At 48.6% G+C, this 18,625-nt stretch overlaps 1 protein-coding gene across 4 annotated transcripts in view; it reads right to left on the bottom strand.

Moving 5' to 3' along the window:
- Positions 1 to 18,625, bottom strand: part of LOC147701515 (kinesin-like protein KIF18B) — a 373,257-nt gene that overhangs the window by 108,237 nt on the left and 246,395 nt on the right. For all 4 annotated transcript variants that reach the window (XM_086930193.1, XM_086930194.1, XM_086930195.1 and 1 more), the window contains exon 13: positions 15,577 to 15,696. In XM_086930193.1, the coding sequence (XP_086786319.1) occupies positions 15,577 to 15,696 (120 nt within the window). The remainder of the gene's footprint in view (positions 1 to 15,576; positions 15,697 to 18,625) is intronic.

The raw sequence follows: 18,625 nt of genomic DNA, 5'->3' as shown, positions 1-18,625 counted from the left end.
GCCCCACTGCAGGCTCCTTTTTAGCCAAAGAACAACAAGCCTTAACGCACAGAACGACCCATCAAGAGATGGTTCGCTTGTGCATGGATGGCCCGACCTTTCTTGCTCCCACGTAGCCAACAAAAAGCTGGTCATCCACCTGGAACTGTTGGGTGCGGTTAAGGTAGAATGAGAGCGCACGTTTTGGGTCCAGACAGTGGAGCCTCTCTTCCTCTTCAGAAGGATGCGGAGGCGGAAAGAAGGTGGGCAAAGTGATGGTCTGCCTAATGTGAAAGGCAGTGACAACCTTTGGCAGAAAAGATGGATGAGTTCTCAGAACAACTTTGCCCGGATGGACAGAGAGAAAAGGAGGTTTAGAAGAAAGAGCCTGGAGCTCACTCACTCTTCTGGCAGAGGTGATGGCAACCAGGAAAGCAATCTTTAAAGTGAAAAGAAGAAGGGGACAGTTGTGAAAGTGACTCAAAAGGAGCACACATCAGATACATCAGAACTAGGTTCTAGTCCCACTGGGACATTAAGGAAGAAACAGGAGGGAAAAGAGGAGTAACGCCTTTTAAGAATCTATTTACAACTGGGGACTTGAAAAGGGAAGGCTGATCTGGAAGCAATAAGGAGGTTGAAATGGCTGAGAGATAGCCCTTAATAGTGCCCAGAGCAGAGCCCTGCTGGGCCAAAGAGAGGAGAAATAAAAGGGACCTCTGAAAGAGGGACAGAAAGGGAATCCACAGTCTTTGCTGTGCACCATGCCACAAATTTAATCCACCTGCAGGCGCAGATCGTTTCAGTGGAGGTACGCCTGGCTGCCAAGATAACATCACAGACTTCAGGAGGCAGGTCGAAAGACGCCAACTGCCGCCGCTTAATCTCCACGCAAGGAGGTAGAGTCTGGACAGGTTCGGGCAAAGAATCCTCCCCTGCTGCTGTGACAGAAGATCATCTCAAAGAGGCAGGGGGAGGGGGGAATTGATCGCCATGCTGAGTAGCTCAGGATACCATACTCTTCGAGCCCAGTCCGGAGCCACAAGAATAAATTGGGCCCGGTCATGCTTGATCTTCTTCAGCACTCTACAAAAGGGACAGTTGAAAGTGGGTCTGCCTGTTAAGGCTTACCTTGCTACGCGCTGCGCTGTGGTATTCAGGCGCTTTGTAATTTTAAAGTCTCCAGTTTTTGTCTGTTTATGTAATATATTTTTAAAGCACTTTGCCCCTGTTTTTAATTCATCCCACTCACTTGCACCATAATTGGGCCATCCACCGCGGCTTCAGCGGGTCTATTCAAGCAAGTTTTGCGCTTTCTGCTATCATAGGCGCTATCTTGGGGGTAGGTAGGATCGCCAGTCCAGGGAGCGCTCTAGCAGTCAGGCTGACTCGCTAGAGCCCTGTATAGACGAGTCATGCAAGCGCGCAACGTGTGCGCGCGGCGTGTGTGCCGCAGTAACGCCGGAGTCACGCCAGAGTCCAGCCCGTCTGCGCCCGTCCGCGCTAAGGACGGGCTGGATGGCTGGGAGACTGGACATGCTGACGGTGAGTTTACTGAGATCAGCTATTCCTGGCAGGACCTGCTGACTCTCAAGCCTCCCACACTGCCTTGCCATCATAGGTACGCCCCAGAGTCGCTTTTAACCCCCCCAGGCTGTCACTGCTTCCGGCCTACTTTTACGGTGCCGGCTCCCATTGCGGTCGTCACACCGGTAGGTTCAAATCCGAAATCAGGATTCATGATGAGGAACGATAAGGGGTTTCTCATAAACGCGAGGTCTTTGATTAAGAATAATCTCGCATTTAAGGATTTCGTCTTGTCCAGACAACCCGCCTGGGTCTTCATCACAGAAACGTGGGCCAAGGACTCTTCGGGACCTGATTTGGTTGAGGCAGTACCGGATGGTTATTCGCTGGTGAGGGAGGACAGAGTGGGACGTGTTGGGGGGGGGGAGGCTGGGCATCCTTTACAGAGACTGCTTTTCCTGCCATACTATCCCACTCTCCACACCGCAAAATTCCTTTCAGGCCCTCCAGTTTTCTATCAACGGATCATATGCAGTTCCGTTCACGGGCCTCCTCATTTATAGGCCACCGGGGACCAGGACAGATTTTGGTCATCACATGCTCACCATTTTAGAGCCACACTTTGGCTGTGAGCATTTTACTGTCCTGGGGGACATAAATTTCCATTTGGAAAATCTGGAGTTAAAGGATACTCGATCCCTATTGGATATTTTCTGCGGATGCGGGATGAAACAGCTAGTCAATGATCCCACCCATCAAGCAGGCCATTTGCTGGATGGGGTCTTTTCCAAAGACCCCCGGCTAACCATCGGGACTCCCATCCCTCTCTCTTAGTCGGACCATTTTGCGATCCCTTTAGAATTAACGATCCCGACTCAAGAGTAAGGGGAATGAGCCAAGTAAAATGGAATTGAGGCGTAACCTCAAAAGCATTACCAATGATATGCTCGCCCCTAGATTGCCCAGTCGGATGATCACCTCAGAGGAGGACGTAGGGAATGCAGTAGACAGGTTGGATACTGCTATCATAACCGCCATTGATGAACTGGCCCCTGCCTCACTCCGTTATTCCGCGAGGAAAAGCCCATCGGCACGGTAGTTCTCGGAATCATTAAGACTCCTTAGGCAGGGAGTTCGAAGACAGGAACGCCTCTGGAGGACTAGCTGGGATCTGCGAGAGAGGGATAGTCGCAAAACCCTCCTAAAGGAGTACAATACAGAGGTGAAAAGGACTAAACAAGAGTATTTCACCTCTCTGACTTCCTCACTCTCCTCGCCGAAAGAGCTGTTTAAGATCGTAGACACGCTCACTTCATTGAAGGTGCCGGACCCTGTGGTTAGCTCACAGCGGCTCTGTAACGATGTTGCACAATTTTTTCAATCTAAAATTGTGGACATTTATTCGGCTTTAGAATCTCAGAGGTCGGCACTATCTTCCTCTCCGAGCTTTTCTGTCCCTCCACTAACATCCTCCGAGGAGGTACCATCAGGGTGTTTTTCCAGCTTCCCACCCCTCTCCTTGCAGGAACTTGAAGTTCTCCTTTTAAAGACCAGGTCGGGGTCTCCTTTAAACCCTTGCCCCTTGAAACTTCTTAAACAATGCAAGGAGACTCTCCTGCCCCTGCTATTAGAGATCATGAACAGGGAAATGAGAGATGGGACCTTCCAGCTACAATGGAAAAGAGCAGTGGTCAAACCACTGTTAAAAAAGCCTACATTGGACCCGGGCATTCTCAAAAACTTCCGCCCCATTTCGCTGCTCCCAGCCCCAGCAAAGATGTTGGAAACTCATCTCAACCAGCATCTTGCTGCCTTCCTGGAAACCTCTGGCCTTTTATATCACTCGCAGCATGGATTTCGGAGAGAGCATAGTACGGAGTCGGCCCTTACCACGGTGCTTGATAACATCCGCACTAGAGTGGATAAGGGCCAGACCACTCTCCTTATCCTGCTAGATCTTACGGCTGCGTTTGATACCCTGTCTCCCTCAGTGTTAACATCTCGCCTGAGGGAGATAGGGGTTGAGGGGCCTGCACTTAGTTTGCTGACCTCCTTCCTCAGCCAGAGGGAACAGAGAGTTAAGCTGGGGGAGTTCCTATCTCCATCCCTTCCTGTGCAGTGTGGGGTCCCTCAGGGGTCGGCATTAAGTCCGACCCTTGTCAACATCTATGTGACCCCACTTGCCAGGCTTATTAGATCTTACGGGATGGAGGTAGTCTCCTATGCAGACGACACGCAGATATTGATGTCTCTCGCCCAATTGAGCCACTGTCTCCATGCAGTGTCTAAAATTGGAGGCAGCCGAAAGGCTGCCTCCAATTTTAGACACTGCATGGAGACAGTGGCTCAATGGATGATTTGCAATTCATTGAAGCTCAATGGCGAGAAGACAGAAATTCTGGTGTTCGGAGGTAAGGAGGACATTTGGTCGCCGGAATGGTGGCCTTCATCTTTGGGAGTGTGCCCTACACCCACCGCCTTGGCTAGGAACGTAGGAGTCATGATTGACCCTTCTTTGGGGTTGGGTCAGCAAGTAAGTAGGACTATTTCCACCTGATGGGGCATAATAAACATCCTGAGGAAGATAAAACATTACCTGTCCCCTCAAGCCAGAAAGCAAATTGTAATTGCCTTAATAGGCTCAAGACTAGATTACTGTAATGCCTTATACCTTGGCATTAACAAGAGTCTGATAATGCGACTCCAAATGGTGCAGAATGCCGCCGCGAAGTTTGTGCTAGATCTTCCTAGGCGGGCCTCTGCCACGGCTGCCAGGAAAGCACTGCATTGGCTTCCAATTGAGGCGAGGATTTCTTTTAAGTCCCTTTGTTTGATCTATGGGGCCCTGGCCACGAACAAGTTAGGAGGCCTAAGGGATCTGTTAAATCCATATACCCCCTCCAGATCCCTGCGCTCGGCCAATAAATTTTTGCTATCAATCCCCCGTGTCCGCAGAGCTAGGTGGGGTGGCAGAGCCTTTTCAACTTTGGCTCCAAGGTTGTGGAACTCTCTGCCGTCTGATATTAAAACCCTTCCCTCAAAGCAAGCCTTTAGAAAGGCCCTTAAGACGTGACTATTTGCCATAGCCTATCCTTAGCTCTGGTTCTGCCTTTTTTGATTTTCTTTGTTAGGCGCCTTGATGCCTACGGGCTTAGTTGCGCGTTATAAATTTCATTTCAATTCAATTCAATTCACTCTGGGTAGAAGTGGTATAGGCGAATAGTAGACCGCAACTCCACTTGCGATGAAAAGCGTTACCTAGCGATTGCCGCCTTGGAAATTCCAAAGCGCAGAACTGATGACATTGCGCGATCTCTTCGGTGGCAAATAGATCTAACCAAGGTTCTCCCCACTGCTGAAAGAGACCTTACGCCACATCCGAGTTCAGACGCCATTCGTGAGCCATCATGCACCAACGGCTTAGTTTGTCCGCCCGGCGTTCAGAGAACCTGCCAGGTCTTGAACCAACAGGGGTATGCCCTGATGTTCCTGCCATGCCCAGAGGAGCAGAGCCTCCTGACATAGGGTCCACTACCCCACCCTGCCCTGTTTGTTGCAGTACCGCATGGCGGTGGTATTGTCTGTGAACACCTGCACTACTCTCCCACAACAGAGGGAAGGAATGCCTTCAGTGCAAGTCGGATCGCCCGAAGCTCCAGACGTTTGATGATATGGAGCCGGGACTCCGCGGGAGACCAGAGGCCTCTGATATCCACCTCTCCCATGTGGGCGCCCCATTCCAGAAGGGATGGGTCCGTCACAACTGTGAGTTCCGGTTGGGGAAGGGAGAGGGATCTGCCATTGACCCAATTGCGATTCGGGAGCCACCACTGCAATTGTCGTGCAGTGCACTCCGAGATCTGGATGTGATCGGACAGGTTGCCCTGATGCTGTGCCCACTGGATATTCAGGTCACACTGCAGAGCCCGCATATGCCATCTGGCATGATCCACTAGCAGAATGCAGGAGGTCATCAGGACCAGAAGCCGGAGGGTCATCCTGACCAAAACCTGGGATAGAGGCTGAAAGATCGGAATAATAGCCGGAATATCCCAGACTTGCTGTTCGGGAGGATAAACCCAAAACTGCGCAGAGTCCAGAACCGCTCCAATGAAGAGGAGCTTCTGTGAGGGAATCAGGTGCGAGTTTAAAACGTTGATGGATAACCCCAGCAAATGCAGAAGGTCGTCCGTAGTCTGTCTGGGGCGAGCCCGCCTTCAACAACGATGTTGTCGAGATAGGGGAAGACTGAAACCCCGATCTGCGCAGGTGAGCTGCCATCATCTTCGTGAACACCCGAGGGGTGGTAAGGCCGAAGGGGAGCACGGTAAACTGAAAGTGCTCGTGGCCTACCGTGAACCACCAGTGGGCCGGAAGGACGAGGATATGAAAATAAGCGTCCTGCAAGTCCAAAAATACCATCCAGTCTTGCAGGTCTAGGGCAGACAAGACCTGAGCAAGTGTGAACATCTTGAACTTCTCCTTCTGGAGCAAGCGATTGACGTTCCGGCATGGCTGGAGGGGTGGTCTCGAAGGGGAGGGAGTAGCCCCTTCAGACAATTTGCACCCCCCACTTGTCCAAGGTGATGTTGCGCCAGTGGGGGAGATGAAAGCCAATTCTGCCGCCCACTGGCGTTTGAAGGGCCTGAAATTCGGGACTAGGAAGGCTTTGCAGTGGAAGTTGTGGGGTTGGAGGTGAATTGACCTGCCCGCTGGCCCCCTGAATCACCAACGGCTCCAACGTCCGCGGCAACGCTGATGCTGTTGTTGCGGTGGCCTGTGGCTCAGCGAACGTGGTGGGGCACCCCTTCCGAGGCCAAGAAAGGAGCAAAAAGCAGAAGGCGGAGGAGGCAGAGTGGCCGACAGGCCCAAGGACTTGACCGTAGCCTGGGAATCCTCAAAGCGCTCCAACGCACTGCCCGCTTTTTTGCCAAAGAGGCAAATGCCATCAAAGGGCATGTCCATCAGAGTGTTCTGGACATCCCCTGAGAAGCCAGTGGTTCTCAGCCAGGTGTGGCGCCTTAGCGCCACCGTTGTGGAAATTGATCTGCCCAGTGAGTCGGCGGTGTCTAGTCCACAACGTATGGTGAACTTAGCTGCATCTCTCCCAGGAGCAATAGCGTGGGAGAGGACTGTCTGGGCCTCCACCGGACAGTTAGGAAGCATCTGCGCAACCACGTCCCACAGAGAGTGGGAATAACGGCCCAAGAGGCATGCATTGTTCACAGACCGCAGCCCTAAGCTGGCAGATGAAAACAGCTTCTAGCCAAGCTGCTCCAGCTTCTTGCCAAGCTGCTCCAGCTTCTTGGATTCCCTATCCGGAGGGGCGGAAAGGAACGCGCACTGGAAAGTAGAGGCTTGGACAACCAAGCTCTCTGGGGTGGGGTGTTGGGAGAGACAGAGGGGGTCGCCAAGTGACAGGCAATGGCGTCGGGCCAAGTTCCTATCCACAAGAGCCCCAGTGTTGGGCCTAGACCAGGTGCCCAAAAGAAAGTCAGATGCATGTCGAGAAATCTGTCACCCAATGTAATGACATTGGCGAGTTCTTTTATCAGAAAATTAACAAAATCTACTCAACATTCTCCTCCCCAAACATTGGCTCATCTAATCAACCTAATAACCTCCCTAGCCCGCCAAACCCCTCCACTCCATACAGCTTAACCCACTTCCCCCCACTAAACCTCTCCACTCTAGAATCACTAGCCCTCAGTGTCAAATCAGGTTCTCCGGCCGATCCTGCCCCTCCTGATATCCTAATGGCAGCTTCCCATACCACTTTGCCCGTCATTAGAGAGGTACTAAACTCTTCCATCTCCTCTGGCACTGTTCCAACCATCTGGAAGCAGGCCATCTTTAAGTCATTGATCAAGAAACCCAATCTGGACCCGTCTGACCTGGCTAACTATCGCCCTATTTCTCTGCTCCCTTGGTTGAGCAAGGTTTTGGAGAAATATGTGAACCAACAGTTAGTGAACTTTCTAGAGGACCATCACATACTGGATCCTACTCAGACGGGTTTCAGACCTAAGCACGGGACAGAGACCGCCCTCCTCATGGTCATAGAGGAAACGAGGAAAATCTTGGATCAGGGAGGATCAGTGGCAGTGATCCTCCTTGATCTAAGCGCGGCATTTGACACGGTCAGTCATGCCACCTTACTGAGCCGCCTGTCCTGTGTGGGGATTAAGGATAAAGCCTGGGCATGGTTTGAATCCTTTCTGGGGAACAGATCTTTCAGGGTTTTTGATGGCGATTCCGTGTCTTCCAGCAGACCGCTGAATTGTGGAGTTCCTCAGGGCTCCTCTCTGAGCCCCGCTCTATTCAACCTATATATGAGACCGCTGGCTGGTGTCGTCCGCCCATTTGGAGTCAAGATCATCTCATATGCGGACGACACGCAGCTGGTGGTCTCACTGGCGCAGGAGGCTTCCCGAACTGCGCCAGGCGGGCTTAGAGAATGCCTGGAGGAAGTGAGGAACTGGATGTCGTCATCATCCCTGAAACTGAACAGAGACAAAACGGAGACAAAACTGAGCTGATGCTCTTAGGACCCTCAGAACCGACACTTACCTCCTCCCTATGGCCACCATGCCTAGGACCCCCCCCCCCCCCCCAACCCCAAAAAGCACCATCAAAAGCCTCGGAGTGTGGCTGGACAGTTCTCTGGCTTTCAATGTCCAAGCCACAAAGCTTTCAGCCACCTGTTTTGGCATTATGAGAGTGCTAAATAAAATCTTTCCTCTTCTTCCTATGGAAGCCAAACAGGCAGCCATCCAAGGTCTCATTCACTCACGCCTTGATTTTAACAATGTACTTTATCTAGGCGCACCAGGATACACCCTTCGCAGGCTACAGACTGTACAGAACTGCGCAGCTCGCCTTCTACTCAAAATCCCTCGCAGACACTCAGTGAGGACCGGAATGACTAGCCTTCACTGGCTACCGGTTCGGCAGAGAGTTCTGTTCAAAGCGCTATGCATAGCCCATCAAGCCTTCTGGGACATGGGACCCATCATCGTCCGTGATCTGGTCACCCAGTACATCCCAAATCGAAGTCTTCGTTCCAGCCAGACTCTCTTGGCAGTGGTCCCAAGAATAAAGAGAGTTAGAACCGGCGGAAGGACGTTCACTTACAACGCTTCCAAGGCTTGGAACACTCTGCCACTCCATCTCAGAGCCACTCAGAACCTCACTATGTTCCGCAAGCAACTGAAGACCTACTTATTCACATCTGCTTGCTAACTGCGGTTCCTCCTCCTTGTTCTCTGTAGTTCGCGGTTATCCCAGCGCTTGGACGCCCTCGGGCAACAATTGCGCTCTATAAATCCCCAAGTTTACAAGTTTTACAGTGTTTCATTAAAGGGCAGCAAGGGCTCCAAAAAGGTTGCCGCTGGCTGGAGCACTTCTGTAAGGAGGTTAGTCCTGACAGCCATCGTAGGGAGTACGAGGTGAAGGGCCTTGGCTGCCCTACGCAACACCACTGCGTAACTAGCTCCCTCCTCCATAGCCACGGTAGGAGGAGACAGCATGCCATGGTCAGGTGAGGTATCAAGTCCACTGGCATCCCCCAAATTCTCTGCCCAGTCCGGATCATATGCACACTCCTGTGAAAGAGGGTCCTCAGACCCCTCCCAGTCCTCCCCTTCCTCGGAAATCTGTGGAATAGGCTGAAAATACGGAGGAAGGATATAGGGCAAAAAGGGCCCCATCGGTGTCTGAATCAGTGCCGATCCGGCACGTGTCCGGTTCAGGGCTGAACCTGGGGACGACCTCGTCCCGAGGAGCGGGCAACGTCGGTGGTGGTGGGGGTGCCGGGGAGGTCGACGTCGGTGGAGGTGTTATTAGGTCAACCGTCGTCGACAGGGGTCCAATCCCAGATCCCAGGGGGTCCTGCAGTGCCCAGTCGGGCCTGCGGGGCGCGTAGGCACACCGGTGCGGCCAGACAGCCCAAAGAGTCGGGCTATGCAGCAAGAAACTCTTGCACCTGAGCAGGTGTCGCTGACGAACCCGGAAAAGGTGGGTAGGCCAGCGGCTATGTCGCAGGCTCCACCTGAGCTGTAGAGGTGGCACATCCCACACCCTCAGCCACAATGCGCGATGGGCGAGGGGAAGCCAAAGAGCGACGGAGCTTCTTCGACTTCTTTTCGGAATGCTTCGACTTACCTGACCCGAGTGAGAAGACTTCGATCCAGAAGAATGATGGAGAAAGCTCCGTGACCGGTACCTCGACCTCCCTCGGGACCAGGACCTTGAGCGGCACAGACCCGACTGACGGATTTCCAGCAACTTTCGGGACCGCTCCCGGAAAGTCTTGGCACCATGGGCCGGCAGTCGGGCACGACTTGCAATTGTGGTCGCGCCCCAGGCAGTAGAGACCCTCGCGGTGTGGGTCCGTCACCGACATCATGCGGTGACAGTCCCCACAGTTCTTGAAGCCGGGCATCCCTACGTCAGGAGTTGATCGACTCGAGAAAATGAGACAAAGGTCACGAAAAAATCAGTCATAAAATTGTGAGTGGGGGTACTAGCTCTCCCCGGATCTACTCTTGCTGGCACGGAAAAAGAAAGAACTGACGTCAACGCGCGTAGAAGTAGCTCCAGCGACGTGATCCCGGCGCCAACGATGCACGTGGAGCTGAACAATGATGTCTCCCGACGCACAGGGGTACTGCTGATAAAACCTTTGCGGATCCAGTCGGACGCCTGAGGGTAATTTTACAGAAAGGAATCTATCACTACGTGTTTATTATTATTATTATTATGTTTCTTATATAGTGCCTGAATCGACCCCCGAAGGGGTATCTCCGCGCTTGCCTTGGGAACCCGTCCTGGCTTTTCCCTGTGAGATAGCCCCTACAGGGCATCCCCAAGGTGAAAGCTAGGCATCCCGCCGGGGGGGGGGGGGGGTGGGGGGGGGGGCGTTGTGGAGATTAAGCAAGCTTAATGCCCAGAGTTGCAGAGTGTGAACCCATGATTAGGTCAGGCACCGAAGCGAGAATTATCAAGTCCATGGACATTTGAGCTCAAGACCCTGCCGCATCGGGAATTGAACCCTGGTCCCGGGTCTGACCTCTGCCTCAGGGTCTGCCTGCTCTAACCAGTGAGCCACACTTCTCCACAGGTACATAATTTTAGATATTACTGGGCATCACTTTTACAGCATATGGGGCTCCTTATTACCACAAGAGAAAATCACTGCAGCTCGGCCAGAGCTACGATCAATATATGAATTGACCCAAGGGGCAGCAGCCAAGAGATGATTTCTCAGAAAAATGGAGTACAGCTACTATCATAAAGTTAAATTCAAAACCATCATTGCGGCCTTTAAAATATGGGAATCACTCGGAGCTAAAACTGGGATACCAAGTATAATAAATATACTCCCTATGGAGGTCATCTATTTTCCCATCTATATTTCACGATAATGTTTGTAGGGCATGGGTTGTAAGGCTGGTTGATCTTTTTAACCACAATGAGCTCTTATTTGCTGTCTTTCAGTTGCAATTCAATCTGTCACAGCAATGTTTTTTTAATTATATACAGGGCAAGGATTTTATACTAACGCTCGGCAATAATCAACTTTCGGCGTTCAAACTTCACTCCTGGAGCTTATAAAGGGCACTAAGGTACCTTGGAGCCGGGAAATATACAAAGTTTTGATTGATACAGTGGTAGATAATTTACACTATCAAGCAGAAAGATGGGAGATTAGACTGGGGATTACAGATATAGGTCTGCCGAAGTTGTTGGAGTTGAGCTTGGAAGTTTTACTAACTGCAGGTCTGAAGAGCCAACATTACATGATGGTGTTAAGTCTGCACTATACCCCGGCCAAGATGTTTCGCTGGAGAAAGAGACCTGATAATAAGTGTCTCCGTTGTGGTGAGGGACAAGCTGATTTTGGCAGATGTGTTTTGCTCATGTTCAAGATTACAGGCGTTAAGAGATGGGATTGCAGCTTTCCTAGAGAAGGCATTTGAAGTAGAAGTGGAGACTATTCCCCCCAATGCTATTTAAAATCGATCAATGCTTCCAGGGCAATAAGGTGACGCTTTACTTTATACTTCTAGACACTGCAGCATCTTGGGTAGAAACTAATCCACTGTTTACGGTAGTGCAATTTATCATTTATTTTAGTGGTTGTAATGCCTGGATCTGTTAAAGTAAAATGTATGAATTGGAAAAAAATATCCAAGATTACGTTTAATGGAGGTGTAATAATGTTCTTCACCATGAGGCCAAATGGCCTCATTTGTCACTGGTGACAAAGGCGCGAATAATGTTGCGCTGAAGACGGAATCAGTTTGAAAGTGTATTCCTGTTGAATTCTGGCACATTATAAATGAACGCTGATGAGCAATATAAATTGAGGAAGAACACCTTGAGACTGCTCGCTGCATTACCTTGAGATAGCGTCCTCAAGACCCTTGAGACTTCTTCCCCCAGTCCCTTGAGACGGCTTCTGCCTGTCCCTAAAGTCAGCCCCCTCCAATCACTAGAGATCACTTACTACAAATGTTAATTGCATTGTCCTCTTTGTTGAGCTGGACACATGCCTGTCTTTGCCTAGAGAAAAGGACATAGAAGTTGTTGTGGTGCCTCTTTTGCAGGTGCGTAGTTTGAGGCTCTCCTCTGAACCGGAGGATGCATCCGTGCATTTGATTGTATGATGCCAAATCTTCTTTAATTGGCACAGTATGTCAGTGCACCAGGGGCTGATTATCTCAGATCGTTCATAATCCAGAGAGTATTTCAGTGCATCGGGGGTCGATCATATCAGATTTCCTTTGATTCAGACAGAGTATCAAGGGTAGATCACCTCAGAACCTCTTTGATCTGGAAAGTATGTCAGTGCCTCAAGGGTTCATCATCAAAGATCTTATTTGTAGTACATCGGGGGTAGATCATCTCAGATCTTGTTGATCGAGTCAGTATACTGGTGCATTGGATAGATAATCTTTGTGATCTTTTGCTACAGGAGTCATTGAAGAGGACCGATTGGCTTTGGAAAGTTTTTCAGGTATGTCTTCTGTATCGACCTAGAGGCAACCACTTCAGAATTTGACTTGGCAATGGATCATAGAACACTCCTCACTTTTTACTTAAATGGCATCAGCAGAGTTTCTATCTTGAGATGGTGCAAAACCATTTCCTGCTGAAACGTTTTCCAGAAGTCATTCACTTATGGGGATTTCTGTTTTCAGGTATGGGTTTGTTAATTAGCAAAACAGATAAATAGAAGGAATTGAAATTTACAATGCCAATAGCTTAATCTCTTGAAATGCGAGACCTATTGCAAGGCAAATGCTTGTTTTTGTTGTTGTTGGTGGGTGTTGACATACTACCATTTGGTATCCTCTTGCGACGTTGTCGTGTTTCCACCGGAAGCTCCCTTCTTTGGATTCTTTTTGTTATTCTTTTCATTCCCTCTCATTTTCTTTGGCGGAGGAGGGTGGGTTCGCTAGTTAATACAGAAAATTCTTCAAGCTGCAAAACTACAGCGACAGGTAAGAAACTAAACGTTTAGCAGCATGAATCTTTTCTGGATTCACATGCTGTGCATAGAGTTTGTTGCGGTTTGTTAGTACTGTGGTGGCTGGATTAAGATGAGCGTTGGTTTGTGAATAGGTGTTGCAAGACCTTTTGCCCTAATTGTGCTTCCATATTTATTTGGATGTCCATGCAATAGTGCCTTGAGAACATGTGCACTGAAGACCATATTGCTGCCATGAAGAAGTCTTGAAGTGGTGTGTTGACTAGATAAGACGATAATTGCTCCTTTCTTTCTTGCTGAATGGGCCCTTTGTAATGTTTCTCCTCCCTGTTTGTGGCACAATTGTATGGTTTGTGCTATCCATCTTATGATTGTGTTCTTGGTTACTGGTTTCCCAAGGAAACTGTTTGCAAATGATACAAAGTTGTTTTGTCTTTCTGCATTTTTTCCATGTAATACCTCACTGGTCTTCTAGCGTAGTGGGCAATGCTCTTTCTGCCTAAGTCTTTGGATTTTGGAAGAAACTTGGTATCTGTATGGTTTGATTTAAGTGGAATTGTGAGATCACCTGTGGCATGAAGTGTGGATCTGTTTTCATGACGATTCAGTCTTTATTTATTTAGAAGTAGGGTTCCTGTAACATTACTACCTGCAACTCACTTAATCACTACGTAGTGATGTTATTGCAATTAAAAAGGCAGTTTTCAGTGTGATTATTTGTGGTGTTGCCTTGTGTAATGACTCAAAGGGTGCTTTCATTAGTTGAGAGAGTACCATATTTAGATTCCATGTGGGTGCAGGCACCCTCTTTGGGAGTGCAATTCTTTTGGCCCCTTCTAGGAACCTTTTAACCACTTGTGAAGTGAAGAAGCTCTTCCCTGTGTGGCCCCTTGCATATGCTACAATTGCTGCTAGGTGAGCCTTTAGCGACGGGTAGGTTAGCTATACTGTGCAGTAGAAGTGTTAAGTACTTTAGCACTGTCCTTTCTTTTATGTTCTTTTTGAAAAGCCCTTCGTTGAGGCACCATAGAGTATCTTTTCCATTTTGCCATAAAACATTTCCTAGTGGTCGGCTTTCTTACCTCCCTTATCATTGGCATGGTGCTTTCTGGTAGCTTTAGGTGCCTAAACTCGAAGTCCTCAGAAGCCATGCTGCGAAGCTTAAGGTCTCCGGTTCTGGGTGGAGCACCTTTCCCTCTTGCATTGTTAACAAGTCTTGTCTCTTTGGAAATTTGTGAATTGACCCCTGCGATATCTTCATTTTTGCTGAGAATCAGGTCTGTCTTGCCCATTGCGGGCATTTGTTGGTCCCCCTATGCAGTAGTGGTATCGGGGGGAGCCTCAGCAAATATCCCTCACCAGTCTAACCATTGTGCATTACCTAGGGATTGTTTGCATGGTAGCCTGGATGTAAATTGTTGGCATATGGCATTGTGGCGTGTTGCAAAGAGGTCGCCTTCTGGAGTCCCCCATTTGTGAAAGAGCTTATTGAGTTTGGATTGAGTTAGCTCCCACTTGTGGGACCAAGAAGCTTGCCTGCATAGCATAGTCTATCCACTTCTACATTGTCCTTCCCCGATAGGTGTATTGCTACCATGTTCATCTCTCGTGGGATTGCCCATCTCCACAGTAGTTGCGCTAGAGTTGAAAGTCTTCCCCCTGGCTTATGTAGAACATGGTGGTTGTGGTGTCTGTTTATAATCAGAATCGTCTTCCAATAAAGCTATTTCTTAAAGGCTTTTAAAACTAGGAACACGGTTTTTAATTCCAGGATGTTGAGTTGTATTGCATCCTGCACTGTCCACACTCTCCTTACTTTGAGGTTGTTCATGTGAGCTCCCCATCCCATCTGGGAGGCATCTGTAGTTATGGTCAGTGTTGGAGTTGGTTGTGTAAAAGGTCTCCCTTGTGATATGTTTGTCTTGTTCCACCATGCTATCTCCTCCTGTATACTTTGTGTGACAACCACCAGATCTTCCCAACTCCCTGTTGCTTGTGACAATTGCGCTTTAAGCCATTGTTGGGTCTCGTGTGTAGCCGAATGATGGGGATTAAGTGAATGCATGAGGCCATCTTCCCAAGCAGCTTCCCCACTGCCCTCACTGTTATGAATGAAAGAAACGTATCCGTGGTTCCTTAAGATCTTGGGTGGTTACGCAATTTAAAATCATTGTGTAAAGTATATTATTAGAACTAATCCACTGTTCTTGATGAGTATTCTGGATTGTCTTATACATTGTGCACCGATAACTTTTGAATAATGATAGCTGTGTTCCTTTGCAAAAATAATCATTGTAAAATCCTGAAAGTCTGAAAAGAGTTAAGTTTGCATGAAAAGATTGTACTGGAAAAAACCCAGAAAGGAAAGCACATTTTAGAAGTGCCAAACGTTTCCTTAAGAAAACATGTGTGCATGACATTAGCATAAAGAGATTCCAACCGAGCATTGGAATCAAGCGTAAAAACAGTTAACACGTGTGCACATGCTTACAATGAACGAGCGGAGTGCCGAGAGTATTTAAACGGCACCCGCTCGTCCAGAGTTGCTTCACCTCGTTGCCGATGCAGAAACTCACCTGATTCCAGCCCAGATTCCGTGCTGCTGCGACGCGCATCCTGAGATATTTTCTGCCTAGTATGGAGTTCCGGTCTTGGTGCACCAGTGAATCCTGTCCTCCGGCGTGTCTTCCTGTAACCTGAAAGAGAAAAAGAAAGCGGTTATCCTGTTGCCTGGCAACCCTTGGGAATGAACGGTAACAAATATTACTTTAGTTTAAAGCATCTCGGTGCCAATAAGAAGAAACGGTAAGACTTTCATTATTGGTCAGTTTATTTTAATTGACATTGCAAGAATGTTCATTAACGCTCAGTTTATTTCAAATGACATTGAAAGAGCGTTCAAGCACAAAAGTATTTATTCATTAAAAAAACAAGAAATCGGCTGATTTCCTTGCGTCTAATATCCTCAGAACTAAAAACTGTAGTGCCCTTTTCATTAACTCCTTGAGAGCCATTGAACTTTGTTGCCAATTGTTATAATCACGACTATGTTACTATTCGAATCAGAGATATTCTGGGGTGATTATATTTGACACAATTTATATTGCATCTACTATTTTTTGGAGCTTTTATGTTTATTATTTTGTAGTTTTAGCGACGTTCGATATCTCTCGTTGATACCTCTAACAAGACAATTAAAGGTATGTCAGAAAGGAATAATACACCATATTTTAATGTTGAACAACTAAGGAATATATGTTTTTAATTTACTTGTGTGATGCTTAAGGAAAAACTAGTCAGAGAAACAAAAAGTTCGCTGCCAGCTTCCAGCCTTATTGGCGTTAGTCCGATTGCCAGTCTTCCAAGTTCAGTTTTCCGATGTTGTCTGCCGCCCCTTCGCTTTGCTTGGTTGACATCCTTGGTCCCACGCCCCGGAGGATAGGAGATAGAGAAAGGTCGAGCAGGAGAACAGAAAGGAGCGATGCAGGTTACATTCTTGTTGTGCGCACAGAGACTGGCTAGGTGAGCCGCTTCGCTGATTGTCCAGCTTTGCCGCCTATGGTGGTTTATGCGATGATAGGTAGTTATCTAGGGAGCCCCACATATTCGACTGCCTGTGTGTTTTCGGTGAGTGTGTCGCTGTAATGTTGTCAGCCCCTCGTAGGTAGGTGATCCAGTTAAGCTATGCTTTTGGCGTGGCTTTCGCTGTGTCTTTACAGTTACGTAGGACCATTTTGACTGCCGCAGTCAGTAGTAGGTCAATTAGGTCGCGGTCTTCTATAGTCGTGATTGCTGGGGAAGTGAAACCCAGTACCAGGCTGTGGAAGTCTATGTGTATGGTTACCCCTGTGATCTCGTTAATTAGCGTTCCAATTTTGTCCCAGAATTCCCTAACCTTAGAGCAGCTAAAGAGTAGGTGTTCTAGGTCTCCCTTCCCCTTGCCGCAGTTCCAGCAGGAGTCGCTCTCTCGGATTCCCATGCCTGCTAGGCGGGCTGGTGTCCAGTAGGCCTTATGCACTAGACAGAATTTGGTCTGGTTTAGCCGTTACCTTTTTCCTAGAGGTGGATCTCCATAGCTCTGCTCTCTCGTCCTCACTTAGCACCCTACCTGCTATTGTACCCAGAAAATGTGTGACTTTGTCATTGAGTTTGGTGGATTTGGGGCATAGGGCTTTGTAAAGGTGTGCCACTTGGTGACCTAGTGTGTTGAGTTTGGCGGCGTGTTGTATGAGTGATGGTGTTAGACCGTTAAGGTTTGCCTTCCTTATTGCTACCTTGATCTTCAGGAAGTTGTATAGTTCTATGCTCTGTAGGTTGTGCTCTTCCCTGAGGGTGTCAAAAGTTAGGTGCGTGCCTTGTTTCTGAAGGTCATTGGCAGTGGAGATTCCGTGTCTATACCATGAGTTCATGTTCAGAGTCTTATCCCTGTACTTTATTGGGGGTTGTGCCAGATGGACTCGAATTGACTTTTCCTTATGCTTGTTGCCATCAGTTTGTCCACGCTTAGGAGCGCTGTTTTTGTATTCTTTAGGACGGGGTTGTCCTTGATCGCCGGGTGTCTGGTGGCGGTAAGAAGAGTGACTGGGTTCATGCCTTTTAGTAATCCCCGCTCCAGTGAAAGCCATGCAGGGGTGTAATCCGGTCTTGGGTCGAGCCAGTGGAGCCCCTGTCTGGCTATGCACGCTACCTGGAATCTTTTGAAATTGGTTAAGTTAAGGCCCCCCAGGTCTTTTGACAATCTAAGCTTGTGTAGGCTTATTCTGGGCTTTTTCTCCTTCCACAGAAAGTTGTTCAGCATTTTGTCAAGTCTTTTGTGGAAGTCTTCCTTGTTTATTAGTGGCAGCATGCACAACATGTAATTAACCATTGGTGTCAGCATCATTTTAATCGTTTCCACTCTCCCCCCACCACGTTGTGAATTTGGGAGACCACCCTTCTACTCTTTCCTTAATTTTCTTGAGAGTGGCTTGCTCGTTATGTTCCAGTGTGGCCTTTAGGTCCCTCTCGAAGAGGAGGCCTAAATATTTTATGGGCTTCTGTTGCCATGTTAGGCCGGACGTGCCTAACACCGTTTTTGTTGTGTGTACGTTCAGCGGTTTGCATTCCGATTTGTCTCTGTTCAGTTTGTACCCCGAGACCTGGGCGTATTGTTCTATCGTGTCCATCATCGCTTTGATGGATCTCTCTGGGTCTTATGTGACTATTAGTACGTCATCCGCGTATGCCGCTAGCTTAAAAGTTTCTTCCTCTACCGGTATTCCTGCTATGTCTTTGTTGGTTCTGATCATGGTTAATAGTGGTTCTATCGCTAGCAGGAATAGAGCTGGTAAGAGCGGGCACCCTTGTCTGGTCCCCCAACCTAGGTGAAGTATTTCTGATGTGCCTCCGTTTACAACCACCCGTGCTTTCGGGTCATTGTAGAGAGCCATTACCATCTTCCTATAGTTGGGTCCTAGCCCAAATTTCCCCATGCATTGGTCTAGGTATGGCCATGACACCCTGTCAAAAGCTTTCTCCGCGTCTAAGGCTATCATGACAGCTGCGTTGCTGCTTTTGGAGGAATGGTTAATTATGTGGCATAGTAGCCTTGTGTTGTCATGGGACATACAGTTTTTAAGGTAGCCT

This window comes from Lissotriton vulgaris, chromosome 7 (genome assembly GCF_964263255.1).
Source record: "Lissotriton vulgaris chromosome 7, aLisVul1.2, whole genome shotgun sequence".
NCBI classification, from domain to species: Eukaryota; Metazoa; Chordata; class Amphibia; order Caudata; family Salamandridae; genus Lissotriton; species Lissotriton vulgaris.
Note: the sequence above shows the minus strand (reverse complement) of the source record. Positions and strands in the feature narration are given on the sequence as shown.